Genomic DNA, 15,852 nt, shown 5'->3' with positions numbered 1-15,852 from the left:
CTGCTAAAGAGATGACATTTCTGAGCTTGAATTTTATCTTGCTTTGTGACTTTAGAAAAGTCAAGAAATTGTCTAGCGTAGAGTGCTTCTACTCTAAAAGGCTATTTTAGGGGGAACTATCTCTGTATAACCCTACTGACGCTGATTCTGATGTTCCCACATGTGACCTATGCAGGGCTCCAGGGGATAGATGTAAAGATGAATTTCCCATCCTTATTCCTCTAACTGATTATTCTTGTCTAATTGCATCGGCTAGTACCAATGGCTAGTACATCTGGTATTGACATATGTACCATCAGGATCCCCAATTAATCCATGCTGACTCCTGGGCAGGGGCCATGGTGTGTTGGCTGTCCTTCTTCTTGTCCTAGGGCCAAAGTTTCCCACAGGAAATGGGCAATGACTTTCCTTCCCAGAGCCCAGGCTGCCAGAACCACAGGCTGTATTGACTGTACATCCCAGCTCTTTCACTAGGGGCCCCAGCGGGGTGCACAGGACCTCTGATGTCCACAGGCTAAAGGACCATGGCTCCTCTATGTTGAGAAGGAGCCAAGGTGGCCTAATATGGGCTCAGGAAGTGGCACAGGCAAGGATTCTGCCCCAGAAGGTTTGCAACTGCCTCTCTATGCCCTGCATCCAGAGAACCAGCACCCCAGCCTGGCCAGAGAGCAGCATGCATTGGTGACACCCACAGGGGTGGGCACTGAGCGTGGGCAACAGGACATCCCTGACGCTTGATACCAACCTCCAACTTGGAGTTCCTTGGCGATGCCTCTGCAGGTTGATTCCTTCCCAATCTCAGGGACATTGTCCATGGAAAGGATACACATTCAGACCTGAGGGCTTGTTCAGAGGGCCCCCCTTGGGAGCTGAGAATCCCCACCTCTTACACCTTCTGCATCTCTTCTGGATCAGAGATGAACCTATGGGTGCATTAGGGCAATGACCCTACCGGGATTCCACGTGATAAAAATTACCTTCCACTGCAGTTGGCAGGGGTGCCTCCATGGAAAACAAAGAAGCTACAAAGTGGAGAAAAGAAGAGGTCATTCCAGGTTGGCCCTCATTTGAAGAGGGTTGGCCCTCTGCTGAAACAAGAGGTTGGATGCAGAGATCCAGAAAACCCGCCCACTCCTAAAAGGCTGTTTCTTTCTTGTGAAATAGAACTCATTTCTCAGTCACTTTGCCAAACCTTGTTTAATGCTGAGATGCCACCAGGGACATTCTTTGCTCCTGTCGTCATCCTCCCTCCTCCTCTATTCCACAATCTCCATCCAAAAATTCACCCACTTGATTAACATCTCCACCGATTCACCAGATTCGACTTCAAATATCAACTGCCTACTTCTAAGGCTCAAACACACCCCCACATGACAAATGTCTACCATCGCTGAGATATTTTGAAAGGTGATGCCAACTTGGAAGAAGGACAGATTCCCGAGATACAACCCCAAATGCTGAAATAAACCCTCTCCAAAGTGACAGCTTGGAGGGCCGCACTCTTTTGGGTAGTCCATTCTCATGTGGTGGTTGGATTTCCAGGGTCACATCCTGTGCACGGCGGCATGTGCACACCCCAGGCCACATGGCAAATGCCAGAGGTTGCTGTAAAGATGGACAATTTAACCAGAAACTCCCCCTTGGGGGACACACAATGGGTGGCATCCTCAGAGGTTTCTTTGTGGCTTTGAGGACACCCTTGGTGCTTGAACACCTACCAGCACCCTGTGAACAAGGGAGGAAGGCAGCACTGGGATTCACTAGGTCAATTCAGGGAGAATTTCTCTCTTCCACTGAGGGTGTAACTCTCTTTTGCTTGTCACTTAATCCCCAATAAAGAGAACATATTTGTTACTCCTCATTCTGCCTTTGGTATGGATTTAAGTTTTAAAGACCAGAAGTCCCCAATCCTTCTCCCCCGCCTTTAAAAGGAGGAGAAAAGGTCACTTACGAAGGCATTTGGTCATCTCGGGCTAGGGATGGTCATGATGCTGCTTGAAAGCCACCTCCATCACCCCAGCTTTAGGACTTTAGGCAAGTCACTTGGCCTTTCTGAGCCTCCATTTCTTTATCTGTGAAAAGGCACAGGAATACCTGCCCTCTAACCTCAAATAAGACATGACTTAGAGTAGAGCAGGTAAACTGCAAAGCATTATGCACACGTACCATGATGTTGAGGACAGCAAGATTCCCTGTCCTCAGAGTGGCACAGGTGACAGCATGAGGCAATGTCTGCACTACCTGAACACAGGACTCCGGAGTCTTCCCTGTGGCCACATTCATGGTGGTACCGCCTGCTGTGAGGGCAGTTGACAGGTAGGGCTCCCATCCAGAGCAGTACACTGCACCAAAAAGAATGTTCCCTGAGCCCTGACCAAAGCAGGCCCCGCCCAGGGACAACACTGAATGGCCACAGCCGAGCTGCTGACAGACGACATCTGCGTCATGGGTGTTCCAGCTGTCGTCACACACGGTGCCCCAGTGGCCTCCACCCGGCCCTGACAGCAGTCACCTCCATTCATCAGCCTCAGAGGCAAACCCGCATCGACACAGTGGAAAGCCCTGTCTTCCCCCTCTCGGCCCCCTGATTTTCACCATCCAGCACTACCTGTTCTCCTCCTTCCTCAGACCAGTGCCCCGTCTCCTTCACCGATCGTTCTCCTCTCTCTGGACCTTACATATCGCTGCTCTCCCATGCGCTGTCTTAGCCCTCTTCTCACCTTCTCTTTCACCCTAAAGGACCTCATATACTCAGAACTGGCCAGGAAGAGGACCCCAAATCCAACTCTCCAGTGCTAATCAGCCCTCACAACTCCAGCCTTAAGCTCTAGACCAACATTTCCAGTGGCCTCCTAGATATCCCAGCCCACCATCCCATACTCAACACAGACTCTCTCCTCTATTTGAATCAATGGTGCTTTCATGCTCCACAACAACTGTGTTGGAAATTTGCTTGTCACATTTGATCCCTCCTTCTCCTCATCTCTTATATCCAAGGTCACTTTCACCTTACCACCAAGGTCATCTTTCCTTTTATTCCCACTGCCATTTTGCTAGGTTAGACCTTCCTACTCTTGAACGTGCTTACTCCAGGAGCTTCCCAGTTGATCTCTCTACACTTGTCCCTCCTCTCTAATCCATTCACATTCACTTAGTCAACCAGAATTTATGGAGTGCCTACTCAGTGCCCACACTCCTGCTGAGATGATTTCTCTGTCTCCCCCAGACTGTCCCAAATGTGATCTTCAGAAAGTACAGATATGTTCAAGTCACTTTCCTACTCAAAAAGCCTCAATGTACTCTCCACTCCCATCAGGATCAAGTCCAAGATGCCATTCATCCAAAACTGGGCCTTGATGTACCCTTTTAAGCCACGTGTGAGGGGCTTAGAGAGGTGATTCCCACCATGAAGATGACCACAGCTAGGGAGTCAACAGGTACCGTGTTCCTCCCTAACACGATGTGCTAAATCACTCCACACTGATCACGCACAGAAATAGGCATTAGGTCCTGTTGGATCCAGCCTGAAATCTTCACAGCAGGAGCCAAATCCTGGGTGTGGCTTTTCAATGGTTAGTTTGAGATGGTAAGAGATTTGTGGTCAGGGAGTGACCAGAGAAGTTAGAATGGGATGGAAGATAAGGGGACAGGTGGTTTCTGTGGTTATTCTAAGAGGAGGGGTCAGGAAAAGAGGGAGGGAAGGCAAATTGGACTGTTTCTGGGGTATTCCCAAGGTTCGTGTGGGCTTCCTCAGCCCTCCTTGCTATCCCCTTCTGGTCACTCCTGTGAATGCAGAAGAGCTCTCCATTTCCCTACCCCAGCCCTGGCCCTGCTGGGCATCAATCACCAGAAAGCTGTCCCTCGAGTCCCTCTGAGGCATGCTCTCAGGGCATGCTCTGAAAAGGCAAGGATTAGCCTCAACTCATTGAGCAAAGAACTCACTGGCAGGGTCAGCTGTCCTGAGTGAGCACCTAAAGGACGCTGACATGTCAAAGGGCACACACTCTCATTGCAGAGAAGGAGGAGATACGGATATATTTAGTGAGAATCATGGATAAAGGCAAAGGCAACTGTTCTGGGTTAAAATCTCTGCCTGTCCACTTACCCACCATGTGACCTTAGACATGAAACTATTGACAACTTACCTAACTGTGTACCGGTTTCCCCATCTGCAAAACGGGGGCAATTTTGCTACTCATATCAAAGTGTTGTTGGGAAGATTTCATGATAATAGCAAGTTCTATGTGCATTAGTCAAACACTTATGCGCCCGGCAGTATTTTAAGTGTTTTTTGAATATATTAACTCATTTGATGTATGAAAATAATTTTGTGCAGGATACATAGCAAGCACTGGGAGGATGTTAGCTATCTTCAGGAAAACTGTCATGAAGGGGATAAGAGATATTGACTCTCCAATCTCTCCAGATGCCAGAGTGAAACCAAACTCATGCAATGAATGACTGAATGAATGAATGAGAGGCGAGAGAAGAATGAAAGGAGAATGAAAGACGGGCCTGGCTGAGTGTGTGCCTGAGACATGCCTAGGGTCTTGGCACCGCTTCACCCCATCCCTGTCCATCCCTGAATTCTCAAGGGCAGGCACTTGCTCTGTGGCCAAGACTGCACTCAGCCTCAATTAGCCAACAGCAGCAGCAGCAGAACTGGCTGAGCAAAACCAGTGAGCAAAACCACAGGAAGACAAGTAAAGAAAAAAGGTCTTAACCATAGGCAGTAGCCTGGGGGTTCCACTGACCTAGAAAGAAACCAAATTCATCTTAGAAAGGAGGTTCCACTGTTTGTACATATCTATTACAGATATTGGCTTGAGCTTCACCTAACAGTCATGCCAGGGGGCGCTGTGGTTCAATCTTGGGTTTGAGTGTCTCTGGCGTTCTTGCAGTGTTTGGGGTTTTGCAAGAGCAGATTCAAACAAGTGGGTAGGATACAGGGTGCTCAATAATTTTAGATGTAATAAAGTACGTGTCTATTTACCAGGCCCCCTAACATTACAGTCTCTAGTCACAGGATGTAATCTATGCTCAGAAAGAAGGCTGGACCAGAGAAGGCAGTTTAAACTGGTTGTCAACGATTCCAGGCAGCTGTTGAAACCACCATCCAGTCTCATATTTGAGTCTAGGCAGCACTGGGAATAAACAATCCAAGGCCACCTAAATAAGTAAATATTTTGGTGGCAGATATCCTGTTCCTTCCGATACATACCCTGAGAAATTTTCACTCTATCTTGAAGAAAACCAAAATCTAGAGAACCCTGGATCTTTATCACCAGTGAGGCCACACTAAAGCTCTCCACGCCCCCTTTACTTGGGGTTAACCCTCAGTGTACCATCAGGGTCCGGCGGACAACATTCTAGTTTTTGAGTCTGTTTTTTTTGAGGAGGTCTAACTATATTTGTGAAGATGCATATTTCATGACTTTTACATATTTTTAAAGGTCATCTAAAGTTCAAAAGAATATTTATTCATAAAACATAGAATAAAACTCATTCTGTCCTACAGTCACTATATGGATTCATTGGATCCTTGTACAAATCCAAGATACATTATGGGTTATAGTGATCTCATTTTTCCTATATCTTGAAACATTCTTCTACTTCATCATTAAAGGAATTAGTTCATCAGTTATTAATTCATCAATTACTACTATAAAAGAGACATAGAATAAGATTATGGGAGAATGGTAGCATTTCCTATAAGGAAGATAAAACAGTGAACTAAATCATCAACCGTCAGTGCCCAAAATATTGCATTATCCTTCAAGAGGGTATTTTTTAAAGACTGGAGACCTTGTCTTTATAGTGTGCTTTTAGCTTTCAAGGAATGAAGTTAACAATTCAGAATTTTTCATTTTCCATTAACAATGGGAAACAGAAGAAAACTGACAAAGGAAGATGTTTCACAATAATTAGATCAATCAGAAGAGGAACACAAACAGACAGAGAGCAGTAGCCTAGATGCAAACAGTAACGGTAAAATTGATTATACAATTGAAATCTCAGACTATGAGTCTTCAGAGGATGATATCTTAGATGAATTTCCTCAAATTCAAGGTCGAGGAGCTGGTGATATAATTCTAAGTGTAAAAATAAAATATGGTCCTCTCATCCACTTCAACAGGAAGGATTACATCGATGATATTTTGCAGCAAGAACTTGGACCATCTCATTTTGCTAAAAGCACATGTGATGGTACACTTGCATCTTTTATGATGCGTATGTACCAAAATCTACTTAATACAAAGAGATCTGCCATGTTTAAATTCTTACTAAAATTTCTAAGAAGGTTGCTTTCACAATCATTTGTTTCTTACTTCCTGATACAGGGAGGGTTAAAGCATCTGGTAAACTTCTCAGATACTTTTTAAAGTCAAGACCTCCCAAGAGCAGCCATCAGGGCTCAAAGACTTGAATTTCTCTGACAGAACCAACAGGACAATGAGAGTACTTATGTCAGAGAACTGCACCATGGTGGTCTCTACACCATGAATGTGGGGTCCACAATGAACTCTTCCAGCTGCCCTGCATCCTGCTGTTGATGGCCCATTAAGAGGGCCAGTGAGGCCAGGTGGCTACACATTCCTGAAAATGAAGAAGCAATTCACAACAGAAACAGGCAGCCAGAGGATTCTTTCAACAGAGACCCCAGAACTAGCAAATTTCTGCCCAATCACATCCTCACCTCATTTCTGACATACCATCCCTACTCCCACACTCAAGGACAAGCTGACAGACATGCCTGAGAGAGTCCTCCATTCAGAACTCTGCTATTTGAACACAGTTCAGAGGACACCACAGGATTCCCACTGACAGACTCCAGGCATCTTGCTTAGTCACGTGGCGGTCAATGTCAGAATCTGCATCCAGCTCAGAAGCTCTGAGCTCCAGAGTCTTGACAACACTCATCCACAGCACCAAACAGAACACTGAAGGTGTCTCTGCTTGGGCTGTGTCCATGCATTTTGAATGAACCCTTTTGCACAGATTTATTGAGACCAACTTGCACTCTTCCAACAGTCAACCACATAGTCGTAGATGAGGTTGGCTGCCATTTTGGGAACGGTGGTAAATCAGCTGGAGAAAGAAGCTTCTACTTGTTTGTTTTCCAGGAAATGGAAACAGACTGTTCTCTAGCACCGGGGATCAGTGTTCAAGATAGCTAAGCTGTCAGAATGGACCAACCAGGAGCCACAAAGAGATCTCTCCAGCTATTTCCCAAAGGCCTACTCACTTTTCAAGGGACCTAGTACCTGTCTGTCTGGACTCTGCCTGAGCCCCAAAACTCCCAAAGTAACTGTTGTGTACATTTGGACATTGTGTACATTATTGCTCTACTGGAGGAAAAACTGAAGGGTTTGAGCTTAAAAAATAAAGCAAGGTATCATCAAACAAACCCACAACTACCACATGGACCACTCTAGTTATGCTGGAAGAGATGGCTAAGGAGATTGTATAGCGACTCCAATGGCACTCTGGAAAGTGCTCTGAAACTTAAGCAAATGTTTGCTGAAGAGTTATTACATCTTCATAGTTTGTTGAAGACACTACCATGTCTTTCTATTTATATGCACTATCTCATTTAATCCTTCGCCCAATCCCATCATTTCACTTACAGATGAGGACACTGAAGTGCAGATGTTATAAAAGTAGCCCAAGGACACACAGACCACAGCTGCACTGTGCATGCTTTTAGCTATCATCCTGAGCTGCCTTTTGTTACAGCCACTGCCTGCTACCAGCCCACTCCTTGTGGTTCTTGCAAGGAAGGTGGTCCAGGCCAATCTACTTTCCATACACCCGCCACAATTGGGTTTTCAATTGGCAGTCACCCAGCAGCCTTGACTAAGATTCCTCATTGTTTTTCCATTGATTTTACAGCGCCATTCCAAGAGGTGAACCTTTTTGATCATTGTGGTTTTAAGTTTAAGGAGGTTTTCACCGCCCATCTATCACAAGCAACCAGGTTATTTCATTCTCTCAGGTACGATCTCTTCTCTGTCATAGAGTCTCTCCCATATAGTGGGTTTTAAGGATTCTGTGGATGAGAGCCTTCTCTGAGCCCTCTCTGTGGAGTCTCATTGTCTGCAAGCAAAGGGCATGCATAAGAGGATGGTACAGAGGGACAGGATGCCGCAAGTGGAGGTGGTGCCAGATTGCTCATTGCTTGATGGGTCAGTTCAAGATGTGACCAAGGATGAGCACCCCAGAGATTTACTCATGGATATATCTCTGGATTTTTTTTTTTAAAGATTTTATGTATTTATTTATTTTCCCCCAAAGCCGCAGTAGATAGTTGTATGTCATAGCTGCACATCCTTCTAGTTGCTGTATGTGGGACGCCACCTCAGCATGGCCGGAGAAGCGGTGCATCAGTGCACGCCTGGGATCAGAACCCAGGCCGCCAGCAGCGGAGCGCGCACTTAACCGCTAAGCCACGGGGCCGGCCCCTATATCTCTGGATTTGCCTCCAGCATCTCCATCAGGATTTAGACAAGGACTTAGAAGGCAAGCAAGAACCGGGACCGAGTGCAACTGTCCCCACAGCTGCTCTTCACCCATTTGCCGCAAAAGACAAAAGGGGTTCTATGACCAATGGCAGGCAACACTTGCAAAACTTCATTGATCAGAAGTCTTTTTTTAATAGATCTTCAGAAAATGTGTTAAGGGCACATTTTTGGAAGTGAGACCCAGAGATAACCTCCCATCGGGGCACTACCTTGGCTAGCCATAATACTAGGATGGCTAAGCCTGGAGGAGGGGGAGTATCTTACTACTGGGGAAGGGTGGCTGCAGTCAGCCTAGCTCTGTATCTGTTCCCTCAAGTTCCTGACAGCAGCGACTGTGAATAACAGAGAAACACTCTTCCCTCCTGCTCTGTCTGGCTGACTCCTACACCAGCTCTGGACCTCAGTTCACCTGGGACTTTCTAGAGACCGCTCTCTCTCTGATGGCTTGAGCACGTCTCTCTTGCCGAGTGCCTCTTGCTCCAGCATTTATCACGGCTGTAATATTAACAGAACGCTCAGTCGATCAACGTCTATCTTGCCATTAGACCCTATGTCCCTGAAGGCAGGGAACATGTTTCCTGAAGCAACACAGAGACAATCCATGCTCCGGTCTTTTCTACTTAGAAGGCCTGGATGACTGGTTCTTGCCGAATGAAGTGACAAGGATATTGATGCCAGTTTGAAAAGTATATAAAAGTTCAACGCTAGCAATGCACCTGTGCAAAAGCCTTTATATCAACAAGTCATACTTCTGAAGTAGCCAAGAACCACTTGGGAAAATGTTTAAAACCTAAATTCATTTGACATTAAGCAAAACATAGACATTAAGAAAAAATAAGTAAAAATAAATAGCACTTAAAATATATATACATATGTTCTGTCACATCCTTTGCAAATTCTTTACAAAGTCATGCTTCCATAATTCTATTGCAAACACAAAAACTTAATTCAGTACTGGGCCATGAAGCATGGATGCTCCATGTGTGGTCTGAAAATCATCCTTTTTTTGGTTATATAAAAATGCAGATTCCTAATCCCCGTCCTAGGTCCTCCAAATCAGAGTCTCAGAACAGCGGTCAGGCGAATTCCAAGAACCTCGCATTCAAACAAATTCCACAGTTGATTTGGATGTGCACTGAAAGTTGAGTCAAAGGCAAAATAAAATTGAGGAAGAACATAACTATATGACCACACGGTCCAGTTGTACAGTACATTCAGGATGTTTCTATCGCCTTTGTGTTTCTAGAAGGGACACTATCATACTTTTACGCAAACCTCATACCATTCATTAAAGTTCAGTGAGGCAGTATTTATTCTTAAGATATAAATAACCTTGTAGAATCAAAAATAAATTATACACAAAATACAACATATTCTTTTCAGAGTACTTACCAGGTGTGGAGAGATAATGTGGTTGGGAAACTATAAAGGAATGGAAGAAAAATCAACCGTGTGTGTGGTTCATCCACAGGGATCCTGACCGAGAAATCCATCTGTGAACCCTTGCTTTTCTTACACTTGACTGTGAGTTAGAGATGTCACAACCTCGGGGAGATCAATGTCAATAGATCTATAATCTGTTTTTGCAATTTAATTCAAATTGATAAAGATTTCTGGAGTGTCTCGTGTGTGCACCACAAAATACCAAACTATTCTCAGAAAATGTGATGATAAAAAAAATGGCTCTTCAAACCTTAAAAACAAGTTCAGTGAAATATTCTTTAATAATTTGTGCATTTGTTTCTGTGTATTTCCTGCTGTAGATATTTCTTTATTTCATTAAAATAGAAATTAACCTTTTATCACTGTAGAAAAACAAATGTGGCTTGTGCAAAACTGCGGACCCATTGCTTCTCATATTTCTTTGAGAAAAGTTAGCCTATGCAGCTTGTATTAACAGGGATGAGGAGGTGAGGTTGAGGGCTTTGATTTACTTTACCAGTTCTCAACTAAGTGAATGGAATGGTTAAAAGCCCAGATTAGCTACTATTTGGTCATTTAGTCCAAAAAAGTCAAGTGATTTTGTGTTGACAGACAGTGGGAGATAAATATGTCTCTCCTTTCCCAGAAAATGACAGAGATGATCATTAATGAGACATACTACCCTTCTAGGATTATTGGGAGATTTAAGTGAGAAAATCCAAATAAAATGTTTATCGTACTGACTGGCACATTGCCGGCAACCAACAAGTGTGAGCTACTATGGCAAAGAGATTATGATGATGACCATGATTATACAATTTCCATCACTCGCTGTCTTAAGTATTTCATTATCTCATTTGGCCTCATGGCAACCCTTGATGGAAGGGTTCCCTCGTCTTAAGAGAAGTAAACTGAAGCGCTTAGAGGTAAAATAACTTGCCCAAGGTACCACTATTATTTCCATTTTCCTGATGGAGACACCAAGGTTGGAGAAGGACAGGCATCTTTACTATTGTGCCTCTGCCCTGTGCTGCATCATTTGTACCACCTCTTGGAGGCCCACCTGAGCAGATGACGCTGGCGTCTTCCCTGTGGCCGCAGTTGTGCGAGAGCCAGCCGTTGTGGGGGCAGCTCCACAGGTAGGACTCGTGTCCCGAGCAGCCCAAGTCGTCCAGGACAATAGGCCCTGAGCCCTGACCGAAGCGGGAACTTCCTGGGGCGGACGTGGCCTGGCCACAGCCCAGCTGCCTGCACACCACGTTGGCGTCATTGGTGTCCCAGTCGTCGTCACACACGGTGCCCCACGAGCCCCGGTACAGGACCTCCACCCGGCCCTGACACCGGCCCTCTCCGTTCACCAGCCTCAAGGCCACATCTAGAGGAAAGCACGGAGATTTCACTGTCTGTCCCTTCTGAGGGACAAAATGCCCGGCCTGCGTGAGATGCAGAGCCCTTCACAGTGAGCGGGGATCCAGAAAAGACTGGACAATCAAACGGGTTCCTCGCCTTGTTTTTGTGTTTGAACTTAACAAGCTAAACATTCTGCCTCTTCAGTGGAGTTTGGGCAACCTTGTATCCTGAGGGGCTTTCGTGGTGACATCACTTTCAGTTCTCACTTCTGACCCCGGCCTGACCTCTCAAGTCCAGTTCCAATCACGAAAAGCTTGTCCTGCCCGTGCCACAGCCCTTTCCCCCCACCATGGGAGCACCCACCGTGTGCCCGGGACTGCCATGGGGATTGCTCCCCACTCAGAAAGTAGAGCAATAACATTCCGGCTGTCAGCGAGAGAGCCAGGCTTGCTTCTAAAAGGCCTGTGTCCCTGCACACTTGGGACATCTCTTCTCCTCCCTCACACACACCCCCCGGAGCCGATTTTTAAAGTTTACTCGCGGCAGATGGTTTTGAGCATTTCCTAACATGCGAACCTCTGCTCATATTCAAGAGCTTGATATACGTCATCTTAGTTCATCCTCAAAACAACCCTGTGGGAAAACTGAGGCTCAGGAAGGTGACCCCAGATCAACTGACTCGTGAGTGAAGGGGCAGGATGCGTACTCAGGCCGTTGCTCTTAACCATTTCACCTTTCTGCCTCCTGATATTGTTTTTAACATTTGAACAATTTGGCCCAAGTCACGCTCTGTGCTTTGGCACAAGCCGGCACACTCATGCACTCACAGGACTCAATGAGAGGAGGAAATAGTGAGCAGGAGAAGTTACTGTGTAAGGCATCACCTGAGGCAGAAGTATCCACTGTTTCCCCACGACTTGATAAAAATTCTAGAAAAGAATAGAAAAAACAAATGATTATATCCAGAGAGACTTAGTTAGATGCTACTGTTCCAAACTGCCTCGGCTGCCCTACTGAGTGGCTATAACCCCTGCTGGACACCCAGTATGGCTGCCTGGGGTGCAGAGATCTTAGGAAGGAGGTATGGCTACACATAGGCTAGAGTGGAGACGCAGTGCCTGTCTTCTGGCCAGTGTGGAACCTCGCAAGGAAGGGGCTGAGGGCCCAGGTGGACCCCAACAGAGGAGGCCCTTCTTGTCCTGCATCTAAAACCCAGCAGGATTCTCTGCAGCAGTCCCTCCTGAGTCCTTGGGGCTGGCCTTGGGGCCCACAACCACCCAGTCCCAGAGTTTAATTAGCAGTTGGTGTCTGCGTCTCCACAGAAGTGCTTTCCATGGTTGTTGCTGAAACTCCAAAGAGAAAAAGGCCAAGTGAGAGCTCCTCTGAACACAAACATTAAATCTGATCCCCTTGCTCATTTGAGCAGAGAAGGGGGGCTGCATCACTTCACTTTGGAGGGTTAACTGTGCCTGTCCCTCATTAATTAATTCACTCAGCGAATATGGACTAATCTCTGACCGCACACGAGGCACTGCGCTAAAAGTCGGGGAGAAAGAAGGGATCCATCAGAGAGGGTAAGCCTCAGTCCTCTGGAGCTCAGAGGCTACTCAGCACCCAGACTTGGTAACTGGCCAAGGAGGAATATAGAGTGGAGGGGGAGTGGGACTCTCAGAGGGAGCAAGTCGTGGGCCTGGGAGAATGGCTGGATGAACTCCGAGTTGAGAGGATATTTCAACTATGCTTGGAAGAAGTTGTAGACATATGTCAAGAGAAAAATGGGTTAAAAGTGTGGTTGCCAGAGAAAATTCAGGACTTCCAGGTAAATTAGAACTTCAAGTAAAGAATGAATACTTCCTTAGTGTACGTATATCCCCAATTTTACATGAGATACACTTATACTTAGGCCAAAATTGTTTTTTCTGAAATTGAAATTTAACTATGTATATTGCATTTTTATTTGCGATATCTGACTACTCTGGATGAAAGGCATCCCACAGGGAACAGTAGACAAGAAGTTCTCTTCACTGACCTTCATGTAACCCCCTCGCCAGATCAACCGAGGCTCTCCATCCTCTCTGTAAATCTTCTGAATACTTGGGCTCATAGGCTAACTTCTAGCCATATGGCAACTTCTGCTCCCATCATAAGTCGTGTGATCAACTAGAGGCACATATGAGTCCCAAATCTGTTTATGCCAGTTGTACTTGGCATTAAATTAAATTAAATATTAAGTAAATTGGTGAAAATGGGTACAAAAAGAAAGAAGTCTTTCTATGAAACTAAGGCCTAATGCTGTGGCAAGTTGCTAAAAAGAAATCAGGCAGGTGAGACAGCAAAAAGTAGAAGAAAGATACGTCAAACAATACGAGAATTGCTGCATTCACACTGCTTTGCAAGTGTCTTTCATTTCATGCTCCACTTTAGAGAAATTAAAATTAGAAATTATAGATATGCACAATCGGTATGGGTTATGCAAGGAGACACTGCAGAGCCACAGAAGACCCCTACCGAGAGACAGCTTACAGCAACAAATCAGTGAACCACAGTGTATTTATACGTTTTAAGTTAAAACACAACATTTAAAATGAGTATGTATCATATTTTATGATTCCCCATATGAAACAACATTTTTGTGTAACGAACTGACTGCCTGCCCCAGTCACATTAGAAAATTTTGAGTTCTTTTAGAGCAATGCTTCTCAAGGTGGGTTCCATGAGTCAGCAGTGCCAGCCAGCACCTGGGAACTTGTTAAGAAGGCAAATTCTCAGGCCTCCCGCAGACTTACAAATCAGGAGCTCTGGAGGCAGTGCCCAACAATGTGTGTTTTAACAAGCTCTCCAGGTGATTCTGATACACACTAAAGTTTGAAAACCGCTGTCCTGCACCACTTGTAAAGGAATATGTGTAACAATGTGTAACAATCATTTCCCCAGAGTGGTGAGGACCAATCCACTCAACAACCACTTATTGAGCACCTGCTGGATGCTCGACTCCACCAGGCACAGCAGTGGTGAGATTCCATGAGGTCCCCTCTGTCCTTCGGAAATTTGCTCCAGTGGCTGAGACGTCCAAGTTAGCAGTGAGAGAACAGGGACTAAGGTCTCTGATCGAGGGGCGTCCAGGAGTCTAGGGGAGGAGCACATGTGAGTGACACCCGATGGGAGCCAGGCTGAGGGGACGATGTGGGTCAAAATGGGCTCTGAGGAGGTAGAGACACTATGAATAAAGTGCATCTTCAAAATATTCTAATAAGAATAAAAACACAAACTCTGTGCAGAGCTTCTTGGCTGCCTCCTGGCAGCTGAGGAGATGAACCAGGTTTCTGGATGAAAGGACTGAATGTAGAAATGCCAGTTGCTCTAAACCAATTCATAGGTTTAGTGTAATTCCCACTGAAAGATTTTTCTTTGATTGATTGGTTCTTTAAAAAGCGATTTTAAAGTTCATCTGGAAAAAGAGACGGGCTAAAAATAACCGATAAGTTCTTGAAAAGGAAAAACTACTGATGGGGCAGGGGTTGGGGGGGCGGGAGTGGGGCTGGGAGGGTGACACACCTGTGCACTTGGGAGGCAGGTGACGTGGGTTCAAATTTTAGCCCTGCTACTTGTTTGTTCTCTAAACTTGAGCGTCATGTAACCTCACTTGGTCGTAGTTTTCTCATATGTAGGTACATTAACTACTTCGTAAGTTTATTGTGAAGACAAAATCAGAAAAAACATACCAAGTGCTTAGTATAGTAGTCAGCATTAAAAAAGTTACTATTAGCCCCAAAATATTCAAAATAAAGCTATAAAAATTAAAATATAGAAAAAAATATTTTACATATTTACTTCATACCAGAATTCAAAATAATTTTCAGAAGAACTAGATGTTTTTTTAAACACACAGAAATCAGAAACCAGTTAAATGTTTATCTTATTTCTGTAAGAAGTTTCTGGAGTCAAAATCCACAGGAAAACAGCAATAAATTTAATTACATAAAAATATAAAAAATTTTCAGAAAAAATCAAAATCCAAATTAAAACGCAAACAATAAACTGGGAAAATCTTTGTCATCAATATAATGAGCAAAGTGTTAATAACCAAATTACATACAGAGCTTATATAAATCAAAAAGGAAGACACTCAATTTCAAAAAAAGTTGGAGATATAAACACACAATTCAAGGAAAAAGAATATAATTGGCTTAAAAATGTTCACCCTCATTATAAGCAAAGAAATGCAAATTAAAATAACTATATACCGTTTTTCATCCAGCAATTCAGCCAAGATTTTTGACCAATAATATTCAGAACTGGTAAAGCTGTAGAAAGTTGCCACTCTTGGTTTTTATGATAGGAGAAAGAATTGGTATGTTTCTGGAAAATAAGTTATCAATGAGTTTTAAAAGCCTTAAAAATTATCCACCCCTTTCCTGAGTAATTCCATTTCTAAGAATCTAGCCAAAGAAAATAATTTCTATAATGTGAACAAAGATGCTGGGCAAATACGATCTTCACAGTATTATCTATTATAGAAAGAACCTTAAATGGGGTGGAGGAAACAGGAAGAGGTTGA

The 15,852-nt window shown here is 44.6% G+C and overlaps 1 protein-coding gene across 1 annotated transcript in view; it reads right to left on the bottom strand.

The window, feature by feature from the left end:
• LOC131407635 (deleted in malignant brain tumors 1 protein-like) overlaps positions 1–13,329 on the bottom strand; it is a 171,392-nt gene extending 158,063 nt beyond the window's left edge. The window contains 5 exon segments of the mRNA XM_058544392.1: positions 2,242–2,313; positions 2,316–2,489; positions 2,492–2,562; positions 10,926–11,377; positions 13,324–13,329. Coding sequence (XP_058400375.1) covers positions 2,242–2,313; positions 2,316–2,489; positions 2,492–2,562; positions 10,926–11,377; positions 13,324–13,329 — 775 coding nt within the window.
• Positions 13,330–15,852: the final 2,523 nt, after the last annotated feature.

The sequence above is a fragment of the Diceros bicornis genome, chromosome 6 (genome assembly GCF_020826845.1).
Source record: "Diceros bicornis minor isolate mBicDic1 chromosome 6, mDicBic1.mat.cur, whole genome shotgun sequence".
NCBI lineage: Eukaryota > Metazoa > Chordata > Mammalia > Perissodactyla > Rhinocerotidae > Diceros > Diceros bicornis.
This window is presented reverse-complemented; position numbering and strand designations above follow the sequence as displayed.